The sequence below is a fragment of the Bubalus kerabau genome, chromosome 13 (assembly GCF_029407905.1).
Source record: "Bubalus kerabau isolate K-KA32 ecotype Philippines breed swamp buffalo chromosome 13, PCC_UOA_SB_1v2, whole genome shotgun sequence".
Classification (NCBI taxonomy): domain Eukaryota; kingdom Metazoa; phylum Chordata; class Mammalia; order Artiodactyla; family Bovidae; genus Bubalus; species Bubalus kerabau.
Genome location: NC_073636.1, coordinates 21,373,366 through 21,394,771, shown reverse-complemented (window position 1 = coordinate 21,394,771; position 21,406 = coordinate 21,373,366). Strand labels below are relative to the sequence as shown.

General features: G+C 37.7%; 1 protein-coding gene across 1 annotated transcript in view; it reads right to left on the bottom strand.

Moving 5' to 3' along the window:
- Window positions 1-21,406, bottom strand: part of MALRD1 (MAM and LDL receptor class A domain containing 1) — a 573,786-nt gene that overhangs the window by 144,442 nt on the left and 407,938 nt on the right. Inside the window, exon 33 of the mRNA XM_055545367.1 lies at window positions 7,768-7,925. Coding sequence (XP_055401342.1) covers window positions 7,768-7,925 — 158 coding nt within the window. The remainder of the gene's footprint in view (window positions 1-7,767; window positions 7,926-21,406) is intronic.

The following is a 21,406-nucleotide window of genomic DNA, read 5'->3' as shown; positions in this document are numbered from 1 at the left end:
GGAGGCAGTAAAGCATATTAATTAAAAGCATAGGCTGGAGCCAGTGGGTGTGGGAACATCATAGCCTGCCATCTCTTAAATAGTACTGTGACCTTGAACAAATTCTTGAAGCTTTTTCTATCTCATTTTACTGAACTGTTAAAGTGTAGATAATGTCATTATGTTCCTCACTGGATGGTTGAAGATTCAGTTCAGTTCAGTTCAGTTCAGTTGCTCAGTTGTGTCCGACTCTGCGACCCCATGAATTGCAGCACGCCAGGCCTCCCTGTCCATCACCAACTCTCAGAGTTCACTCAGACTCACGTCCATCGAGTTGGTGATGCCATCCAGCCATCTCATCCTCTGTTGTTCCCTTCTCCTCCTGCCCCCAATCCCTCCCAGCATCAGAGTCTTTTCCAATGAGTCAGTTCTTCACATCAGGTGGCCAAAGTATTGGAGTTTCAGCTTCAGCATCAGTCCTTCCAATGAACACCTAGGACTAATCTCCTTCAGAATGGACTGGTTGGATCTCCTTGCAGTCCAAAAGACTCTCAAGAGTCTTCTCCAACACCACAGTTCAAAAGCATCAATTCTTCGGTGCTCAGCCTTCTTCACAGTCCAACTCTCACATCCATACATGACCACTGGAAAAACCATAGCCTTGACTAGACGGACCTTTGTTGGCAAAGTAACATCTCTGCTTTTCAATATTCTATCTAGGTTGGTCATAACTTTTCTTCCAAGGAGTAAGCGTCTTTTAATTTCATGGCTGTGCTCACCATCTGCAGTGATTTTAGAGCCCCCCAAAATAAAGTCTGACACTGTTTCCACTGTTTCCCCATCTATTTCCCATGAAGTGATGGGACCAGATGCCATGATCTTCGTTTTCTGAATGTTGAGCTTTAAGCCAACTTTTTCACTCTCCTCTTTGACTTTTATCAAGAGGCTCTTTAGTTCTTCTTCACTTTCTGCCATAAGGGTAGTGTCATCTGCATATCTGAGGTTATTGATATTTCTCCTGGCAATCTTGATTCCAGCTTGTGCTTCTTCCAGCCCAGCGTTTCTCATGATGTACTCTGCATAGAAGTTAAATAAGCAGGGTGACAATATACAGCCTTGACGTACTCCTTTTCCTATTTGGAACCAGTCTGTTGTTCCATGTCCAGTTCTAACTGTTGCTTCCTGACCTGCATATAGATTTTTCAAGAGGCAGGTCAGGTGGTCTGGTAGATTAGATCAATGTAAAGGACTTCAGTGTGTAGCATATAGTAACCATCTTACATTATTCTCATTTTTTCCACTGCTCTTACTATTTTTCTAAATATCACATTAAAACAAAACAAAGCAAAATTTACGAGCATAAGGCCATGGCAATAATGGCTTCCTGAACAGAAGATTTACATGTTGAATTCCATATGTTTTGCAGAACTCATTTAGCTCTAAAACTCAACTTTATTTTGTTTAAGATTTTTTTTTTTGATGTGGACAATTTTTAAAATCTTTATCAAATTCAGTACAATATTGCTTCTGTTGTTTATGTTTTTTGGTTACTTAGTGATGAGAGATGTGAAATCTTAGCTCCTCAACCAGGGATTGAACCCATACCCCTGTACTGGAAGGTGAAGTTTCACCTTAACCACCGGACTGCCTAAAACTCAACTTTAAAATAAAACTCACTTCAACCTCGTAGGCTAACTGTAAGCTTCTGGGAAGCCCCTTTAGATATATTAACTTATCTGTTATCACTGAAAGAAGTTTTAGGAAATAGTTCATTTTTCTCCCTTGAACAAAGAAAAGCTTCTATAAATTACAAAGAGCGTTTTGAAAAGTATTAATTACAAATGTTCACTTCCTTTTTGTGTCTTTAAAAAATGAGTGTAGAGGAATAAAGGGCTATTAGTTATTTGTAGGGAAATTCTCTTGTCCTGTGCCAAACTTTACCTCTTTTCATAGACATTAAATAATTCACCTGAGCTAGCATTAAATAGTAGGACAAGTCAGAAGCTAGGAGCTGAACTACTGAAACTAAATAATCTCATAGGAAATTAATTTGGTTTCACTTAGGGCTTTTTTGGCAATATGTATCAGAAAACGACCAGCACCATTTTAAAGAGTGCTTTTAATTTTATATGTAGGTAGGTAATTGAAAGAAAGAAACTGACCTAGAAAATAAAGTATGTATTAGCATTGCTCCATAAATCATGAGCCTGTGAATCAGAGGATACTGAAGCCTGAATAGACATCTTATTATTCTGAATATTATTCATTCACTATGCTGAATATTATACATTTAGTATCAGGCTTTCTAGTTTCTATAAAACATTTCTTTCATCATGCAGCCTTCTACTTTGCAGGATGGATAGATGTGAATTATTTGGCTTTTTATCCTAAAAAAGTAAGAGGGACATCATAATTGAATTTCACCTTGATCTCATCAACTGTATAACATTTTGACTGAACTAACTTTATATGATGCCCTTCACTAATATACTAATAAAATTAAAGTGTGTTTTATTTAGAAGATAATCTTAATATGCCAATGAAGAGCTCAGGCTTGTTCATTATTTGTAGCAATTGTTTTCCAGTTTATTCTTACACTCCACTTTAAATCAAGCTGGGGACCCCTGGAAGTCATCTAACTTGCCTTCCTGTTTCACATCCACTTCTGATTTCCTCCTCCTACCCCCAGGTCCTGTCCCTTTTCCACACAGCATATCTTCTAAATTTTCAAAGAAGATATTATTATCCCTCAGTTTAATACTCTCAGCTATGGACTGAATATATCCCCTCAGATTCATAAGTTGAAGCCCAAATTCTCAATGTTTTGATTTTGGGAGGTGGGGGTCTTTGGAAGGTAATTAGCTCATGAGTGTGGTCCTGTGGATTAGATTAGTGTCCTTTTAAGAACAGACCCAAAAAAGATGATTTCTATCCACTGGTTGAGCACACAGTGAGAGCCAGTTATCTACAAACCAGAAAGCGAGTCCACAAGAGGAACCAAATTGGCCCATACCTTGATCTTGAACTTCTGAGCTTCCAGAGCTGTGAGAAGGAAACTTCTGTTGTTTGATCCACCCACTTCATGGTAATTTGTTATAGCAGTTCAAGCTGACTAAGACTCTCCAATGACTTTCCATGATTCTTAGAATAAAATCTAATCTCCTTACCATCCCTGCAAGGCCCTGGTTCCTACCTATCTCTGATTGTTTCTCTCTTTCTCTTGCTTACTTTGTTCCACTACAGTGGCCTTCAAATAATTTCTACTTTTGAGCTTTTCCCTTAGCTTATTTCTTCTGCCTAGAACATTCTTACTACAGTTATTCACAAGAATGGATCTTTCTAGTTTTTCAAGTCTAAATTCAAACCTCATATTTCTCAGACAAACTTTCTTACTATTCAATATAAAATAACTTTATCAGCAGACCGTGAGTAATTATGTATTACAGGAAACAGTTTAATTTGGTCCATAGTATTATATCACAAACAGAAGTTTTCATATTGGTGTTCTTTTTTTCAATTTGTTTTCTGTCTTCCTCTACTAGACAGTAAATTTTTAAGAAGTTAATGTAAGGATGACAAAATTGATGCTCATTCATAGTTTTTCACTGTTTTATCAGTTAATGTCTTTGAAAGATTCATGTTTTCTTTGACTTAGGTACCTAGACAGGGCTCAGTTAGGAAACAGAAACTAATATATTTCAAATAGAGGAATTTTAACATAGGTAATAGGTACTATGTTTATGGAAGAGATGAGAAATCACCAGGGAAATTATGAGGCAACCTATAGATTAGCATGTGCAGGAAGAAGTTTCTCTTCCGAAACCTAAAGTCAAAGGGAGGGAGTAGCGAAGTTGAGCTGCTGGAAGAAGATGGCATTTGTCAGTATCCTTGGTGGGAGTTGAACCAGGGAGGCAAGGCCTTCTGGGGGAACTGAGTCACAGATGAGATGCAGTACAAACTCAGCTAGAGAAATATAAATATGCAGAAAAAGAGAAGAGACAAAGAGGAGGAAGGCTTGTCTCTTCTTCCTGCCCTGATTTTTGGCCAGTACTTTCCTTTGGTCAAATTTATTCAGGAATGCAGCAGCAAAGGAGTCTGGGAAATGTTGTTCTCTGGGATACAGAACAGAGCACAGAAAGGCAAGAGATACATAACACTCAGCACAATTTCAGATTTGTGCTGACAAGAGACCATTCTAGCACAATCTGCTATTTGAGCTCTTTTAGGAATGCCAGGTTATTTTTAGGGCCTCATAGACACTTTAGTATGGAACTTCACTTTAGATATTTTCTTTGACATATCCTTTTTAAAGAATTTATGTTATCAATCTAAGAGATGGTTTATAATCTACCAAGTGCTCCAGAGCCACATTTGCCCTTTATTAACTCAAGAAGTGACCTGTTTATGGATACCCTTGAGCTGTCTTTCAACATTTTCAAAGGTGAAGATCCTTTGGAAAGACCCTTGTATATATTTTTCTTACTAGAAAGGCATCATATGCTTAATGTAGAAAAATGATAAAATAAATAAGAGTAAAAGTAATGAAAACAATCTTTTCATCTCACTTCTAAAGATAATTACTCTTTTCATTTTAGTGTATATCCTTTGATATATTTTTTCACATATATATACACACACACATATATACTTATTTACATAGATTAAGGAATAGATAGTCCCATGTTAAAATATGTGAAGTTAGATATATTTTTATACATTGTATAAATGTATAATACAATGTATTATACATTCTAGAATACATATTTGTAAATTTGGTTACTTTGGTTATTAATGAATCACAAATGCTTCTCTTTATTATCATTTATTCATTTACAGAATTAACTTCTCCACAGTATTTCACTGTAAGAGTGAATGTACTATATTTCACCAATTCTTAATATTTGACATTCATGTGGCTTCAAATATTCCTTTTTATAAACAACAGTGAGATGAAGACACTTATAAATAAAACATCATGCATATCTATCTTTATTTCCTTATATTTATAGATGTGGAATGTTTTGGTAAATAATATAAAAATTATAAAGCTTTTAATTTCCAAAATGCTCTTTATAATTGCATGCTTATAACAGTGAATATCTATTTATCCGCATCATGCCTCAGTGCATATTATCATTTATTATAGTCTTAAATTTTTTTAATATTAAAAAGAAGAAGTTCCTCCTCACCATGAATTTAGATAATATTATTTTGGTTACTTTAGAAAATATATTCACAAAGGTGGGTTTTCAGACCCTTTGTAAGAAGCTATCTGTCCATCAGTCTTGTCAATACTGGAACTACAGATGATTCTTTCTAAGGCAACACACCAGCTGAAATACCCCTGCCAAGGAAATTTTATAAAATGTGACACTGTTATACTCAAATTAGAGATTACGAAAAAGAAAAACAGCTGCCCATGAAAGAATAGCATGCAGCTGGAAAGTCTCACTTTAGAAGAGTGGAAAGAATGGGTTTCCACTTCACTGATTCGTTCACATAATATAAAAATATGGTATACTCAGGGAGTTTTTCAGACTGGGAATAACTCAAGATTAAAAGCAACAGTTGAGAAACAGACTTGCCACAGTTACTGTGATCCATCAGAGACATGAGGATACATTACAAAAACAGTTTCTCCCTGGGTTTCTGTAACAGGAATTTTCCAATAGCAAGTAGCAAAGAGAACTTGACTGACTCAGATAAAGTAGGCTCCGAGATTTAAACAGAAACAGTTCTGTCTTCCTTCTTTTGGTCCCGAATTCCTCTGTGTTCTAGCTTCTTTCTCAGACAATCTCTCTCCCCATATCGGGAAAGATGGTCTCCAAGAGCCCCAGATCTAGTCTACTTCTAGCCAGTGACTTGCAACACAGAAGACAGAGAAAGCCTCTTGTAAACATCGTATCAAATCCTGGAAGTGACTATAATTGGTTCTGCTTGGGTCACTTGTGGAGACAAAGCCATGGGGGCAGTCAAACCTACCAAGACAATCTGGTGTTGAGGAGGGCAATTTCTCTACAAAACCTGGATGTCAGCCTTACTGCAATTCCCCTCCACTATTCTTTCCAGTAGACCTCTCTGAAGACAGCCGAGAGTATAAAAGCAATGGTACACTTAACGCTGCCTTTCAGTTAGAAAAAACTGTAATCATTATTTTAAGTAAGCTATCAGAAATCAAGACTTGAGATCAACATTTTCATTTCAAAGACTGTTTGGAGAAGCATGGCTAAAAACAGTGGGCTGTTTAACTAGGTAACTCAACTAGCTGACTGTCATAGTTAGGGTTTAACACGTGAATTTTGGGAGACAAAAACATTCAGCCTGTAGCACTGACTGACCAGCTGGTGAAGAGCTAAAGGATATACAAATGTTAGTTTTGAATCAAGAAAGCAACACTTTGTTAGAAAGTGACTGAACTCTCTCTGCATTCTGTTGAAAGGTTTCCATTTCATATTTGCTTCTGTGTGTAACAAATAACCACTGACTACTGTCCTCTTCAATTGCAGTATCTATGTTTTAAAATATCAGTGAAAACAACATATTATAGAGTCTTTTTAAGATCAGTGTTTAGGATAAAATTTAGCATAAGCAAAAGGCTAATCTACTGAATATTTATATACTACATGTAAAAACAAAAAAAAAATCCAAAATTTTTTCATGATGTACAAAATACATGTATCTAAACTGTTGAAAATGAATATCTTTCTTTGTTATTTTTACTGGTTTCTCTTGAGGAAAACCGATTTTCCACTTTCTTGCATGCTTTTATTTTTACTTGATAAGAGCTGGCTTTCCCAGCAATGGCTAGAATTGATAAGGCATTTTATTCTTTCTCTGCCTCATATTTCTCCTTAGATGTCTCTGAGTAATGCAGAAAATATAAGCAACAAGGATGTCAGATTTTTGAAATCAGATTTCTGGTCAATTGTGTAATCATGGAAAAGTTATTAAGCCACTTTGAGTTCAGTTTCTTTACTGAAAATTTTGGGAAAGCTAAACACTACCTTATTAGGTCAATGTGAGAATTAAAACTGCTAACACATATAAAGTTAAAATGAATAGCCAGAAAGATAGGAATCACTTAATAATAGCTGTTATTATTTACGAGGGACAATGTTTGAGATAATGACAAAAATTCCAAATTGTATATCTATCCCAACAACAAATGACTGCATAATTTCAAGGCAATATCACTACATGTTGTGTTCTGACACACAATCTTTTAATTAGAAATTAAGATTCAAAATTTGTTCCTAACAAGTGAAAATTTCATTCATTGATCTTTCATATAAGAAGTATAGACGCAGCAACCCGTTTATTTAAAGAGATTAGCATTTGGTGTAGATTCTTGTATTCAATTAGTTAAAAATAAAGCAGGTGCATTGTTTTCAGTGTGAGCTGATAATATACTTATCTTAAGTGTGCTTTGCTTCTACTTTGCTTTTACTTTTACTTTACTATCCCTCTCGTCACATTTCTTCATTGTTCCTATCTAAGTTGTTATTAGAAGATACATGTAGAATCTGCCCATAATCTTTCATCTGTAGATAATCTTTTAAAAAGCGTGCACCATAATTGAGTTCAGGTGGCAGCCATGAATGAGACAAATCTTGAAGGAGATTAAGATGAATAACAGAACTGCTTGCCAGAGTCCCATTGCCCCAGAAAGAAATGAGAAATTAATAGAATCAGGATTGGTGTGGTCTGGCTACCAAAAAAAGAGAGAAATGTTTAAACGCGCGCTCTGACTATGTCAGTGAAAGACAAATCTCTGTCTTCCCGTTGTACCTTTAAGACTCCTGTGCTCCCGGGATCAACCATGTAGAACCAGAACCGAACAGCACACATTCCGAGGCTTGCTGGAAAGTATTGGGAAGTGGTGATTCTTGCAGTGTATCCTTCTTTGGGGCCAGATGAGTTGACAAACAGGAAGTGCTGACCACTACCTTGAAATAGATAAACAATTTTTATTTAGTGAAATGATATATTTTGTAGCATGAGGTAGAATATATTTAAATCGTGTGTGAATTTCAGTTTTCCCCAAACACACACACGCGCGCACAGAGAAAATTAAACACAACTCATTTTCTGTCAATTATATATCAACAATATTGACTTCTTTAAACCAATATTAAAAAGAGTGTCACCATGATTATATGATTCACCAAGATTCACCTTGGTATGTGACTTGTGCATAAAGATGATCAAGTATTTCGTTGACTCTGAAAGTGTATTCCTTTTCTCCTACATTGCACAAACTTGTCTGTCAGTTTCAAGCAAATAAAATATTTCGTATGCTGCATGTAGAACAGGTATGGAGGGTGTTGGGACTGACTGATACTCTATGTTATTTTTGGTTGTTCCAATTCTCACACTGACCAAAGTAGCAGTGAATGGCAGGCAAGAACTGCAAAGGGAAATGTAATTCTGAAATTTACCTTATTATTTTTCTGAACAATAGATAACTTCTCAACTACATTAGTATGTGAACGATCTCTCAATTTAAACACAACTGGGTTTTCTTTTTCTGCAGACATCATCAAAATGCATCACAGATACTACTTCCTCTGTGGCTTTTACTAGGGGAGAATGAAATGTGTGTGTATATATATATATATATGTATGTATGTATTTATATATATATAAACATTTCCTCAGGTTAATTATTTATTTATAGTTCTAAACAAAGTCCATTAAAATATTCTTTAGTTACAAGTATTTTTTCTTGTGGCTTTCTCAGTATTTTTACTGAGAAATACACGTGTAAATCATAAATTGTGAGTTAACAGTATGCCTTTTCCAGAATGTCATATAGTTGGAATCATACAGTACATAGTCTTTTTAGATTAGCCTGTTTCAGTTAGCAATATGTACCATTTAAGGTTCTTCTGTTTCTTTTTGTGACTTGATAGCTCATTTATTATTATCACTGGATAACATTTCCTTATATGGATGCACCACAGTTTCTGTATCTATTCACCTATGAAGGACATCCTGGTTTCTTCTCAGCTTTAGCAAATGTAAATAAAGTTTTTATAAGCATTAGTGTGTAAATTGTTGTGTGGACAGAAGTTCTCAACTCATTTGTAAATACACCAAGGTACACAACAGCTGGATCTTACAGTAAGACTAGGTTTAGTTTTGTATGAAACGGACAATCTATTTTCCAAAGTTGGCAGTCCCACCAGCAATGAATGAGTTCCCATTTCTTCTCATTCTTATCTGCATTTGGAGTTATCAGTGACCTGGATTTAGCTACTGTAATAGATAATATTTATTTGTGTTCTCTATTGAGGGCAAGTCTTGTTAGAGAGAACAGACTGTTCTGGATAAATGGTGACTTTTCTCTTCCACCAGCTCAAAGCAGAGAGGAGTTTTCTCTGATCTTTACTGTGAGAAATGGTAGGGCTCCTGAAGTTAAACCGTAAACAAGTTTGAGGACCCCTAACACTGAATCTCCCCCGGGATTTTTTAATCTCTCAAATGGGTGCACATTGTTGTTGTTTAGTGGCTAAGTCATCTCCAACTCTTTTGCAACTCTGTGGACTGTAGCCCGCTAGGCTCCTCTGTCCATGGGATTTCCTAGGCAGGAATACTGGAGTGGGTTGCTATCTCCTGCTCCAAGGGATCTTCCTGACCCAGAAACCGAAACTGCGTCTCCTACATGGGTAGGCAGATTCTTTTCCACTGAGACACCTGGGAAGCCCAGTGCACATTGAGCCTACAGCCCTTCATCAGTTAGGGATTAGAACTTCCTCCCCCAGTTCTGATTCCTGCAGAGGTTTCTGCTCTTGAGCTTCTGCTCCAGGAAGCTGTGATTCTGTTTCTCCTATTTGTCTCCAACTTGGAGGCAGTGGTTTGCCTTTGACATCAATTCTCTAACAGATCTAAAAGAGCTGTTGATTTTTAGTTTATTTAGCTTTTTGTCTTGTTATGAGGATAGGAATAATGATTTCCAAATGACTTACATTCAGATGAGAAACTGAAAGTGACTGCTATATATTAAAAAAACCTATTCCTTTCTGAAAGTATTTCTCTTCATTAAGGACCCTTATAATGTCTGGCAAAATAAAGAAAAAATCTTATCCAAGAAAAATAACCAAGAAACATGAAGTATGAGTTATTGCAGCAAGATTCTCCTCAATATAAAAGAGTGGTGGGAATTCCCTGATGGTCCAATGGTTGAGAAATGGGCTTCCCAGCCAGGGGACTGGGTTTGATCCCTGATCAGGGAACTAAGATTCTGCATGCCACGACTAAGACCTGATGCAGCCAAATAAGTAAATAAAGCATTTGTTTAAAAAAAGAGTGGTAGTGGAAATAATTTGAAATGTTTCCCTATTATATCTGTGAATGGTCTTCTCTCTTCAATGTTCTATGAAATTTATTTTATGTGCTAGCAAGTACTGGATTAGGAAAACTGTACACACTATTTTAATCCAACAATGAAACAGTTTTCTTTCACATTTCATTGCAAGGATGTCACTTGTTTGTTTTCTTATTTGGAAAATAAAGACATATATGTGGGATGCACAACCAAGGTATACCTACACTTCATCTGTCAAACTTACTAAGAACTGTGACTTATTCCTTAAGAACATGCATTCTTTAACTCTATGCTATTTTGATTAAATAAGAACATTGAAGCTTTCCCTCATCTTATTACATTTTATACCCTTGATGACTTATAATTAGCTTAAATAATTATTCTTTTATATAGTTAAGACTTTACTGAAAACATAGTAGATGTAAAGAAAACATAGTAGATGTAAAGAAACAGACTTGATCGAGTTCCAAATAAGGTAAATTAATGCTAACTGTCTGGGCTGCCATTGTTAGCTCATGCACGAGGTGGCATGGCTCTGTCATAGGAGCCTCATTGTAGGCATGCTCTCAGCGGGGAACAACTGTGGTTGCAGGCTTTGTGAGTGAGCACGTGGTGTGGGTGTGGCTGGTATGTAAGCCCATTATCAGTGTTCCAACCAGGGGGGTGGGTCCAGCAGCAGCCACTTTGTTGGTGAACACACTGGGTGGTGGGCTGTATCACAGAATCCCATGGACTCTGCAGACAGCCCCTAGGGTGAAGCATGCTGGGATCCCTTTTCAAATGGAGTATTCCAGGCCCGCCTACCTCACACCACAGCTTGGAGCTGGATCTGAGCAGACAGGTCCTGGGAGAGTACTGCCATATAGGCAACCGTGTTTCCAAGAGGCAGCACAGCCACTTCAATCCCCATAGCCACACCTCAGGCCCTAGCACCAGCCTGGCATTAAGTCTGGTAGGAACAAAATGGAGAAAGGGATGCAGCATTTGGGCTGTTTCTGGGTAGAACCGAGGACCCCTGCATGGTCACTCGGTGCATAGGTTCTCTGTGACCACACAGGCCTCACGTGCATTAGTGCTCACCTTCTTGGGGACAGAACACACACATGAGCAACAGACCCTTATCAAACCTGACCCTCAGGGCCTCTACTCAAACAACTGGGAAGCAGACCCATCCCTGACAGGTCTGTGACAGCCACACAGCAAAGAGGTCCGACACAACTTCCAGACAAGGCTTTTGTCACCACAACACCAGCCACACCCCCTATGAAAAGGATGACAGCCAGCACACCCTTTGGATGTGCTGTGCCTGTCGTGACTTGCAAATAGCCCTTGCACCCAAAATATTGGACTCACGCAGTCTGCATGGGATGGTCGCACATGAAAACAGCCCTTCAATACCACAGTAGTTAACTGTTTCTCCTGGATTTACAGAGACAGAGAAATTTGAGAAAAGTAAAAGTGAAGGAACTATTTCCAACTAAATAGTCAAGGCTATGGTTTTTCCAGTGGTCATGGATGGATGTGAGAGTTGGACTGTGAAGAAGGCTGAGTGCCGAAGAATTGATGCTGTTGAACTGTAGTGTTGGAGAAGACTCTTGAGAGTCCCTTGGACTGCAAGGAGATCCAACCATTCCATCCTAAAGGAGATCAGTCCTGGGTGTTCACTGGAAGGACTGATGCTGAAGCTGAAACTCCAACACTTTGGCCACCTCATACGAAGAGTTGACTCATTGGAAAAGACCCTGATGCTGGGAGGGATTGAGGGCAGGAGGAGAAGGGGACGACAGGATGACATGGCTGGATGGCATCACTGACTCAATGGACATGAGTTTGAGTGAACTCCGAGAGTTGGTGATGGACAGGGAGGCCTGGTGTGCTGTGATTCATGGGGTCGCAAGGAGTCGGACATGACTGAGCGACTGAACTGAACTGAACTGAGACAGGAAAAATCCCCTGAAAGAAGAAACAATGAAACAGGCCTTTCCAGTCTGCTAGGCACCAAGTTCAAAAAGGAGGTGATAAAAATGATAAAGGAATTAAAGATTATCAATAGCTGAAAACTTCCCTATCACCCAAAACAATTAAGAAAATGGTGATAGAAACATATATATCAATACCTATCTTAAATGTAAACAGGTTAAATGTTTCAAGCAAAGGGCGTACACTGGTTAATGGATAAAAAAGCAAGACCTGTAAGTATGCTGTCTAACAAAGACCTCCCACTCCAGATCTAGGGATACAAACAGACTGAAAGTGAGAGGATGGAAAAACATATTCCATGCAAATGGAAATGCATGGAAATTCCTTTACTCAGAGGAAAGCTGGAGTAGGAATACTAAGAGAAAATAGACCTTAAAGACTGTTACAAGAGACAAAGAAGGATACTACATAATGATCCAGGGATCAGTCTAAGAAGGTGTAACTATTGTAAATATTTATGCCCCCAACATAGGAGAACCTCAATATACAAGGCAAATGTTAATATGCATTAAAGGAGAAACTGACAGTAATACAGTAATAGTGGGGGACCTTAAACTCCAATTTCATCAATGGACAGATCATCTGGACAGAAAATCCAGAGGAAACACAGGCCTTAACACACCCATTATAAGCAGACAGACGTGATATTTATAGAACATTTCATCTGACAGCAGGAGAATACACATTTTCAAGATACATGGAACATTTCCCAGGACTGATCACACGCTGGGTCACAAAGTGAGCAAATTTAAAATTTAAAAATTCTTAAATTCAAGAAAATTGAAATCATATCAAGCATATTTTCTCACAACACTCTGAGATTAAAAATCAAGGGAAAAAAAAAGCTGTTAAAAAAAGACAAACATGTGGAGGCTAAACAATGTGCTACTAAACAACCAGTGGGTCACTGAGAAAAATAAGGAGGAAGTAAAATCCCTGGAGACAAATGAAAACAGAAGCACGATGATCCAAAACCTATGGGATGCAGCAGATGCAGTTCTAACAGGGAGTTTTATAGTAATATCTTACCTCAGGAAAAAGAAAAATCTCAAACAACCCAAACTTACACCTAAAGGAACTGGAGAAAAGAGAACAAAATCCAAAGTTAGTAGAAGGAAAGAAATCTTAAAGATCCGAGCAGAAACAAATGAAAAACAGATGAAGAAAACAATAGAATAGATGAATGAAACTAAAAGCTGGTTCTTTGAAAAAAAATAAAATTGATAAAGCTTTTTCAATTAAAAAATGGGAGAGAGCTCAAGTCAGTAAAATTAGAAATGAAAAAGGACAAATTACAAATTACAGTGGACACCGCTGAAATAAAACCCATAAAACACCACTATTAAACACCTGCTGCTGCTGCTGCTGCTGCTGCGTCGTTTCAGTCGTATCCGACTCTGTGCGACCCCATAGACGGCAGCCCACCAGGCTCCCCCGTCCCTGGGATTCTCCAGGCAAGAACACTGGAGTGGGTTGCCATTTCCTTCTCCAATGCATGAAAGTAAAAAGTGAAAGTGAAGTTGCTCAGTCTACATACCGATAAAATGGACAAATTCTCTGAAAGGTACAATCTCCCAAGACTGAACCAGGAAGAAACAGAAGATATGAACAGGTCAATTGCAAGTACTGAAATAGAAACTGATTTTAAAACTCCCAACAAATTAAATTCCAGGACCAGATGGCTTCACAGGCAAATTTGATCAAACATTTAGAGAAGCGTTAACACGGGTGCTTCTGAAGCTATTAAAAAAAAAAATTGCAGAGGAAGGAACATTCCCAATCTCATTCTGTGAGGCCACCATAATCCTGGTACCAAAGCCAGGCAAAGACACCACAAAAAAAGATAATTATAGGCCAAGCTCATCGATGAACATAGATGCAAACATCCTCAACAAAATATTAGCAAACCTAATTCAACAATATGGCCTTCCCTGGTTGCTCAGATGGTAAAGAATCCACCTTCTTTATGCAGGAGACCTAGGTTCAATCTCTGGGTTGGGAAGATCCCCTGGAGGAAGGCATGGCAACCCCCTCCAGTATTCTTGGCTGAAGAAGCCCCGAGGACAGAGACACTTGGCGGGCTACAGTCCATGGGGTCACACAGAGTCAGACATAACTGAGCGACTAAGCAAAAGCACACAATCTTTTTATAAAACTATTCCACATTTCATAATTTAGCTCTTAAATAGTATGATATATATAATGAGATTGATGAACTTTGATCTCACAAAAGCAGATTATGTTAAACTCAGACATCAAATATATTTCTTTCCATGATTTAATGCTAACATGATGCTGAAGATTAAATATTTAGGGCAGTGGGGCAAAAAGTATTTGTGTTCATTGACATGAATTTAATCTGTTTTACAAAGTTGGGAACTCTCATTTAAAACCAGTATTGTAGTAAATTATTCTTCTAACTACAAAAATACACTGAAACTTCACTAATTCAGATGTTTCTCTTGAATAGTTTTAATCATATAGTATGTAGTTTAAAATGTAAGTTTTAAGCTTGCCCAGAAGCCTGAGTTCATTCTAACCAAGTTCTCCATGCTTGGTCTTTGCCTACTCACTTCTAGAGGGACTTAGACTACAGCATCCTTACTGTCTCAATACCTCCTTTCACGGCACCTCAAGTGGGAAGTTACATCTCAATTTTGTTTATTAAGTACTTCAGTGCAAACAACTTAGTATTTATTGGTATCTAACAATATTACAGGCCTTTGAAAACTAAAACATACAACTGAAAAAATTCATTTCATTCTTAAATAGCCACAATTATGTTCTATCTGAGTGGGCTTCCACTGGGCACTTCACACGTTCTCAAACCTCGAAATCAGATGGAACAAAATCACCTTCACTCCTCATTCCACATTTATTTTCCCAGGACTTAACTTTTTCTTACAGCAACTACTGAAAAGCAGTTTAGCAAAGATACAATATGACTGAAAAGAATGTAGGACAATCTGCTGTTTGTATTTTAGGGATATATCATGGAACTCCGTGTAAAAAAAGAAACATATTCACTGGGAATGATGATAATCCAGCATGCCACTGCAGTATGTATTATTTCAGTACAAGACAAACAATGTCACATAAGGCTCAACATCAAAGGTAGCAATTCCAGTTATTAGTTAGGGGACTCTGGGTGAGCTTTCAGAGCACACCCCACCTAGCCTCTTCTGATTTGCATATTCAATTTTGGTCTTACCAGATCCCCCAAACACAGAAATCAGAAAGTCAATTCCTGTGTCGTGTATTTGTGCTTATAAATGTAAAATTTTATCCATTTAAAAATTTAAGATTGCAAAACCGTGCATAGCAATTTAGAAGCCACCATTGCAAATTTGGTCTTTGGGGATTTTAAATTCTGGAACTCAAGCATATCTAAGTTTGACTTTGCAAGTGAAATAGACTTGTTGCGATGCTATGTTTTTTTTTTTTTTTCCTGGAGAATCATAAAGGTGAAAAGTTGCTAAGTCTCTTAAAATTATTAATAGAAATGTATAAATTCTCTGGGAACTAGGTACTCTATCACAAAATTATAAACTGTTACATTGAATTATACTTTCAGAAATAGACTTGTTCTTTATCTAGCAAGCTCAGACTAGACATGCTTTCATACATTTATAAACTTTCAGTTGCTTCATTGACAGCTACCTATTTATATCTGGAAAAATCCTTGGGGAGGTCAATCCAGCCTCCTTCACAAAGTTCAGAACTTGTTAAAGCAGAAAATAAAGCTGAAAAGTTCCAATTACCACAACATAGTTAGAATTTAACAATAAATCATTAAACCAGCATTATTTAAATGTAACTTTGTGGCATGATCAAGCATTCATTCATGGGACAGATTTCCACAGAAGGGGACTGTTTTGTTCATTAATTTGATTTTAAACTATTTCATAACTTTCTACTGGGCATATAAAAAGCTATTTAACTCTGATATAATAGATCAGAATGGATCCAATTAAGTTTGTAAAATCTAAAACATTACTACATGTAATACTCTAGAACATGGGCATTCATTAAATATTATCTGAATTTTACCTCTCCTTAGATGCTATGCCTCCTGATATTTTCTGTACCTTTTCAGTTTAACATTTCAATTTTGCTTGTACCAGACTAATGATTACAAATTCTTAAAATTCTCAGGGTATAGCTTTTATATTTCACATCTTAACTAGCTAAAATAAAAACTGGACAGAAATTTCTCATTAATGTTAAATTCTTTACCTTAAAAACTTTAGAATCACACATGTTTTCAAAAACTGCGTTAGTGTCAAATAGGGCAAATTCATCATCAAAGTGTATTTTGTTCAAATCATTACCGTTTCTTGACATTAGAGGCCAAAATACACTAGCCATATTCAGAATCCATCACCATGCTTCATGAACATTCTTTTTAAACTTTGATGTCTGCAGAAAGTAAAGATTCTAATTTGTCTTGTAGATGTTATTAGCTACAATTTTGAGTTTTTGAAAATATTTCATTGAGTTATTATGGCATAAGGTAATATATTTGACATGTCTCTTTAAAATAGACAGCTAATACTTTTAAAAGAAAGCTGCATTTTCTAAAGCTCCAGTGCCCTCAGCAGAATGATACTCATTTGCACTAGGGTCAAATCATAAAAGACAATTTCTCACTTCAAGTGTTCTGAATTCACTCCCTGCTTTAAATTGTAGGCAATTTTCATCTTTTTTTTCTTGTTCATAAAATAGGCTAATGGTTTTTTTTTTTTCCTTTCTTTTTTAAATGCAATATGTCTCTCTTTCAAGATAGCAAATTCTCCCTTCCTCAAAGTCAGACTTCCTTTGTTTGGCTCCATATCCTCTATAATTTCTACCTGTATCTCATTCTAAAATAGAAGGGTGCACAGGACTATGAGTTGAAATGCCCTCAATCTCTTTATGTACTTTCATTCCCTCCCCACACCAGATGTTCAAGGTGTTAGCCATTTGCAACTGCAAGTTTTAAAGCCTGTGAAATAGAAACATACTCAGAGAGAGAACAAAAGTTTCCTCAAAGGTGTCAAAATGGCAACTACAGATACGGCGCCTCTCAAGTCAAGTGCGATCTGCTCATAGTATTTGATAGACATTGTCACTACATCACTTCCTGAAGAGCTATGCACTGAATATATTTGACATTTCTTCATTTTCACCTTTTCCAACAGTTTATTCTTTAGGCGTTATTCTCTTGAGAGTCATTATTACCTATTTTTAAAAACTCCACTTTCCAGCAGAATGTCTCATTTCAGCACTATTCTCTATTACCAAATTGAGTGCTGTAAACTTTCCCCCTCAGGATGTGGTGCTCTGATATAAAAATGAAGCTTCTAGTTGCGACATGCTGACATAGGGTAGATTCAACTTCTTTTGAAGTTTCTAATATGCTCAGCAGCAAAAATGTCTCAATCACATGAAGATGATATATGAATGGAACTGGCTGGTACTTCCTATAAATCTAGGAATTTCAAAGGATTTAGAGTTTCTCAATCCTCAAAGAAGAACCCTGAATTATATCTTTAGTGCTTTTTCCTGTCAAAATGCCTTTGGAAACATGTACTGGTTTAACAGTATTTCTGTAACATGGTTTCATTTGCCAAATTAAGATTAAAAAGGAAGCTAATTAAATTATAAACTCTTTTCTTTAGGTAAGTGATATATAGTAAGAAATGATTTTGTTTGATCTATTGCCTGAAAGGGTATGGGAAGCAAATAAGAATGGAAGAAAATTTATCTTTATGGAAATAGAAAACAGTATTATTATATTATTTTAATAAATAAATAAGGAGCAGAATCTGGGCTGGATTGTATACTAGTTAAGCCTGCAGGAGCTAGAGGTCTTATTTCAAATTCTGACTTTTCCACTTATTAGGTATGTGACCTTGAGCAGCCTATTAAAATTCTCCAGGACTCAAAAACAATAAGAGATAATTACAGTAGGTACTTTAGCCTCAAGGGGTTGTGGTAAAGACTGAATGAGACCCTACACAAGAGCATATAATACCAAATATTAATATAGATGGTAACTGCTATGTAGTTCAACAGATAACAGATGTCTTAAAATCGGTGGATACAGAAAGAGACCATAAAAGATGATTCATTATGTTGTTATTCAGTCACTCAGTCATGTCCAACTCTTTGTGACCCCTTGGATTGCAGCATGCCAGGCTTCCCTATCCTTCATTGTCTTCCAGAGTCTGGTCAAACTCAGGTCCATTAAATTGGCGATGCCATCCAATCACGGAGAAGGCAATGGCACCCCACTCTAGTACTCTTGCCTGGAAAATCCCATGGACAGAGGAGACTGGTGGGCTGCAGTCCATGGGGTCACTGAGTTGAACATGACTAAGCAACTTCACTTTCAATTTTCACTTTCATCCATTGGAGAAGGAAATGGCAAGCCACTCCAGTGTTCTTGCCTGGAGAATCCCAGGGACTGGGGAGCCTAGTAGGCTGCCCTCTATGGGGTCACACAGAGTCGGACACAACTGAAGCAACTTAGCAGCAGCAGCCATCCAATCATCTCATCATCTGTCATCCCCTTCTCTTCCTGCCTTCAATCTTTCCTAGTATCAGGGTCTTTTCCAATGATTCATTATATTAGAATATTAAAGAATATTTACAAGTGCTTCCCTTGTAGCTCAGTCAATAAAGAATTTGCCTGCAATAGAGGAGACCAGGGTTTGATTCCTGGGTTGGGAAGATCCCCTGGAGGAGGAAATGGAAACTCACTACAGTCTTCTTCCCTGGAGAATCCCATGGACAGAGGAGCCTGGCAGGCTACAGTCCATGGGGTCACAAGAGTCAGACATGGCTTAGTGACTAAACCATTACCACCACCACCAAAGTATACAGCAGAGATGTTGTCATAGGCAAAGAAGGTTGTACAGGATTGGGAAAAGATCATCAAAAAAAAAAAAAAAAAAAGAAAGAAAGAAAGAAAACAAATGTGGGGGAAGATTTCTGGTTTCCAGTCCAGCATATAAGGAGCTTGGAAAGCACTGGTTTCATCTTCCCAACAGCCAAAAATAAAAAACTCTTCTTAGATCCTTCAAGAAGAGAGATCACAGGGAAAACTGCTTCTCCCAAATTGATGGGCATATATAGAGAGTACAAGGACTTCCCTGGTGTCTCAGACAGTAAAGCATCTGTCTACAATGCGGGAGACCAGGGTTTAATCCCTGGGTTGGGAAGATCCCCTGGATAAAGAAATGGAAATCCACTCCAGTACTATTGCCTGGAAAATCCCATGGACAGAGGAGCCTGGTAGGCTACAGTCCATGGGGTCACAAAGAGTCGGACACGACTCAGCGACTTCACTTTCACTTTTAGAGAGTACAACTTAGCAAAGCAAAATCTGGGAAAAGGAACTATGACTGGAGTCAGCATTTGGCTTTCCAGGTGGCTCAATGGAGGAGACGTGGGTTCAGTCTCTGGGTGGGGAAGACACTCTGGAGAATGAAATGGTAACCCACTCCAGTATTCCCTGGGAAATCCCATGGACAGAAGAGTCTGGCGGGCTACAGTCCATGGGGTCATAAAAGAGTCAGTCAGACATGACTGAGCGAGTAAACAACTCGCTTGGTAGGAGCCCTACCAAGTTTTCATGGTGAAGATTAGAAAAAAATCCCTTCTACTTCTTACAAGGAGAGAGGAAAAAGTAGCCATCTGAAAGTGTGCCTGTTTTTCTTAATGATTTCTCTCTCACCTAAGGCTTCTGGGGTCGGGTAGGGTAAGAAGTGGAAAGTACTTACGAAGGTTAAGGTGAAAGGACACAGCCACACGAGTAGACTGAGATCAAACCACGAGATTTGGCACTTTTCCATCCCATCATCACATCACTAGGGCTCCTACATAATAGCAGGGAACTGTAGTGAAAGAGTGTCACCTCTCAGACCTCATTTAAGAAGTTTGGACCTCCAAAATACAACAAGGGAGACAAAACCAGGATGCCAGAGGAAAACTTTACCTTCTGACACCCACAGCTCTAGTCAGCAGTAAACACAACCTAGCCAGATCAACAAAAACCTGACATTATCTGGCTGTTTATCTTGATTCTTTCAAAGCAATTCATTATGTTCACCATCGACACAAACTTACAAGTCATACTAAAACAACGATATAGCCAAATGTTGACCTTCGTTAACACCCAAAGCATATTCGAGGAATAAGCACACAGACTCTGTAGAAGAATGAGAGATGAAATCAAAACTGCTCTTTGGGGAAGAACATAGGAAGCCCTTAAAACCAAATTAAAAAGGTAGTGAAGAGCCTCTGATTTGGTGTCATCATTTAGTAATATTAACCCTGCATCCATGTGAAGAGTGGCCTGGTTTAGGAGAATACTTGCACAAAAATGAGTTGGCTGGACATGTGCAACAGTCCAGGAGTTACTAAGATGGCAGAGGTGGAGATGCAATGAAAGAAAAGCATAGAAGTTGAGAATGAAGAGGTAACAGATTGAAATTCAGAAAGAATTAGTTAATAATGTTAATAATGATAATAGTGTTAATAATGATAATTTTAATAACAGAAATAGTAAGATCAGGATTAGGAAATTCTTTCCTAAAGGAAGGTAAGTGTGAGTTTGAATATGGAGTTGAAGATACTGTCAACTAAAAATATGGGATGAGGATGTGGAAATAAGGGTTACATACATGGGGGAATGAGCAAATTTTGAGTGCTAAGAGAATAAAAATTCAAGCAAAATGTGTAGGAAAAGATATAAAAAAGTAAAAGTCAGAATATTGGTTAAGATGTACAAATAGGTCCTAAAAGGAGAAAGAAAAATCATAAAATACAAATATAACACTAGGGGGAAAAATCACATACACTATACTGAAAACATGGATGAATACTTTAAGAAGGTGTGGATTGATCATGAGTGCATGCTAAGTCACTTCAGTTGTGTCCACCTCTTTGCAACTCCATGGACTGTAGCCCACCAGGCTCTTCTGTCCATGAGATTCTCCAAGGAAGAAGACTGGAGTGGGTGGCCATGCCCTTCTCCAAGGGATCTTCCTGACCCAGGCATCAAACCCATGTCTCTTGAGTCTCCTGCATTGGCAGGTGGGTTCTTTCCCACAAGCGCCATCTGGGAAGAACAGG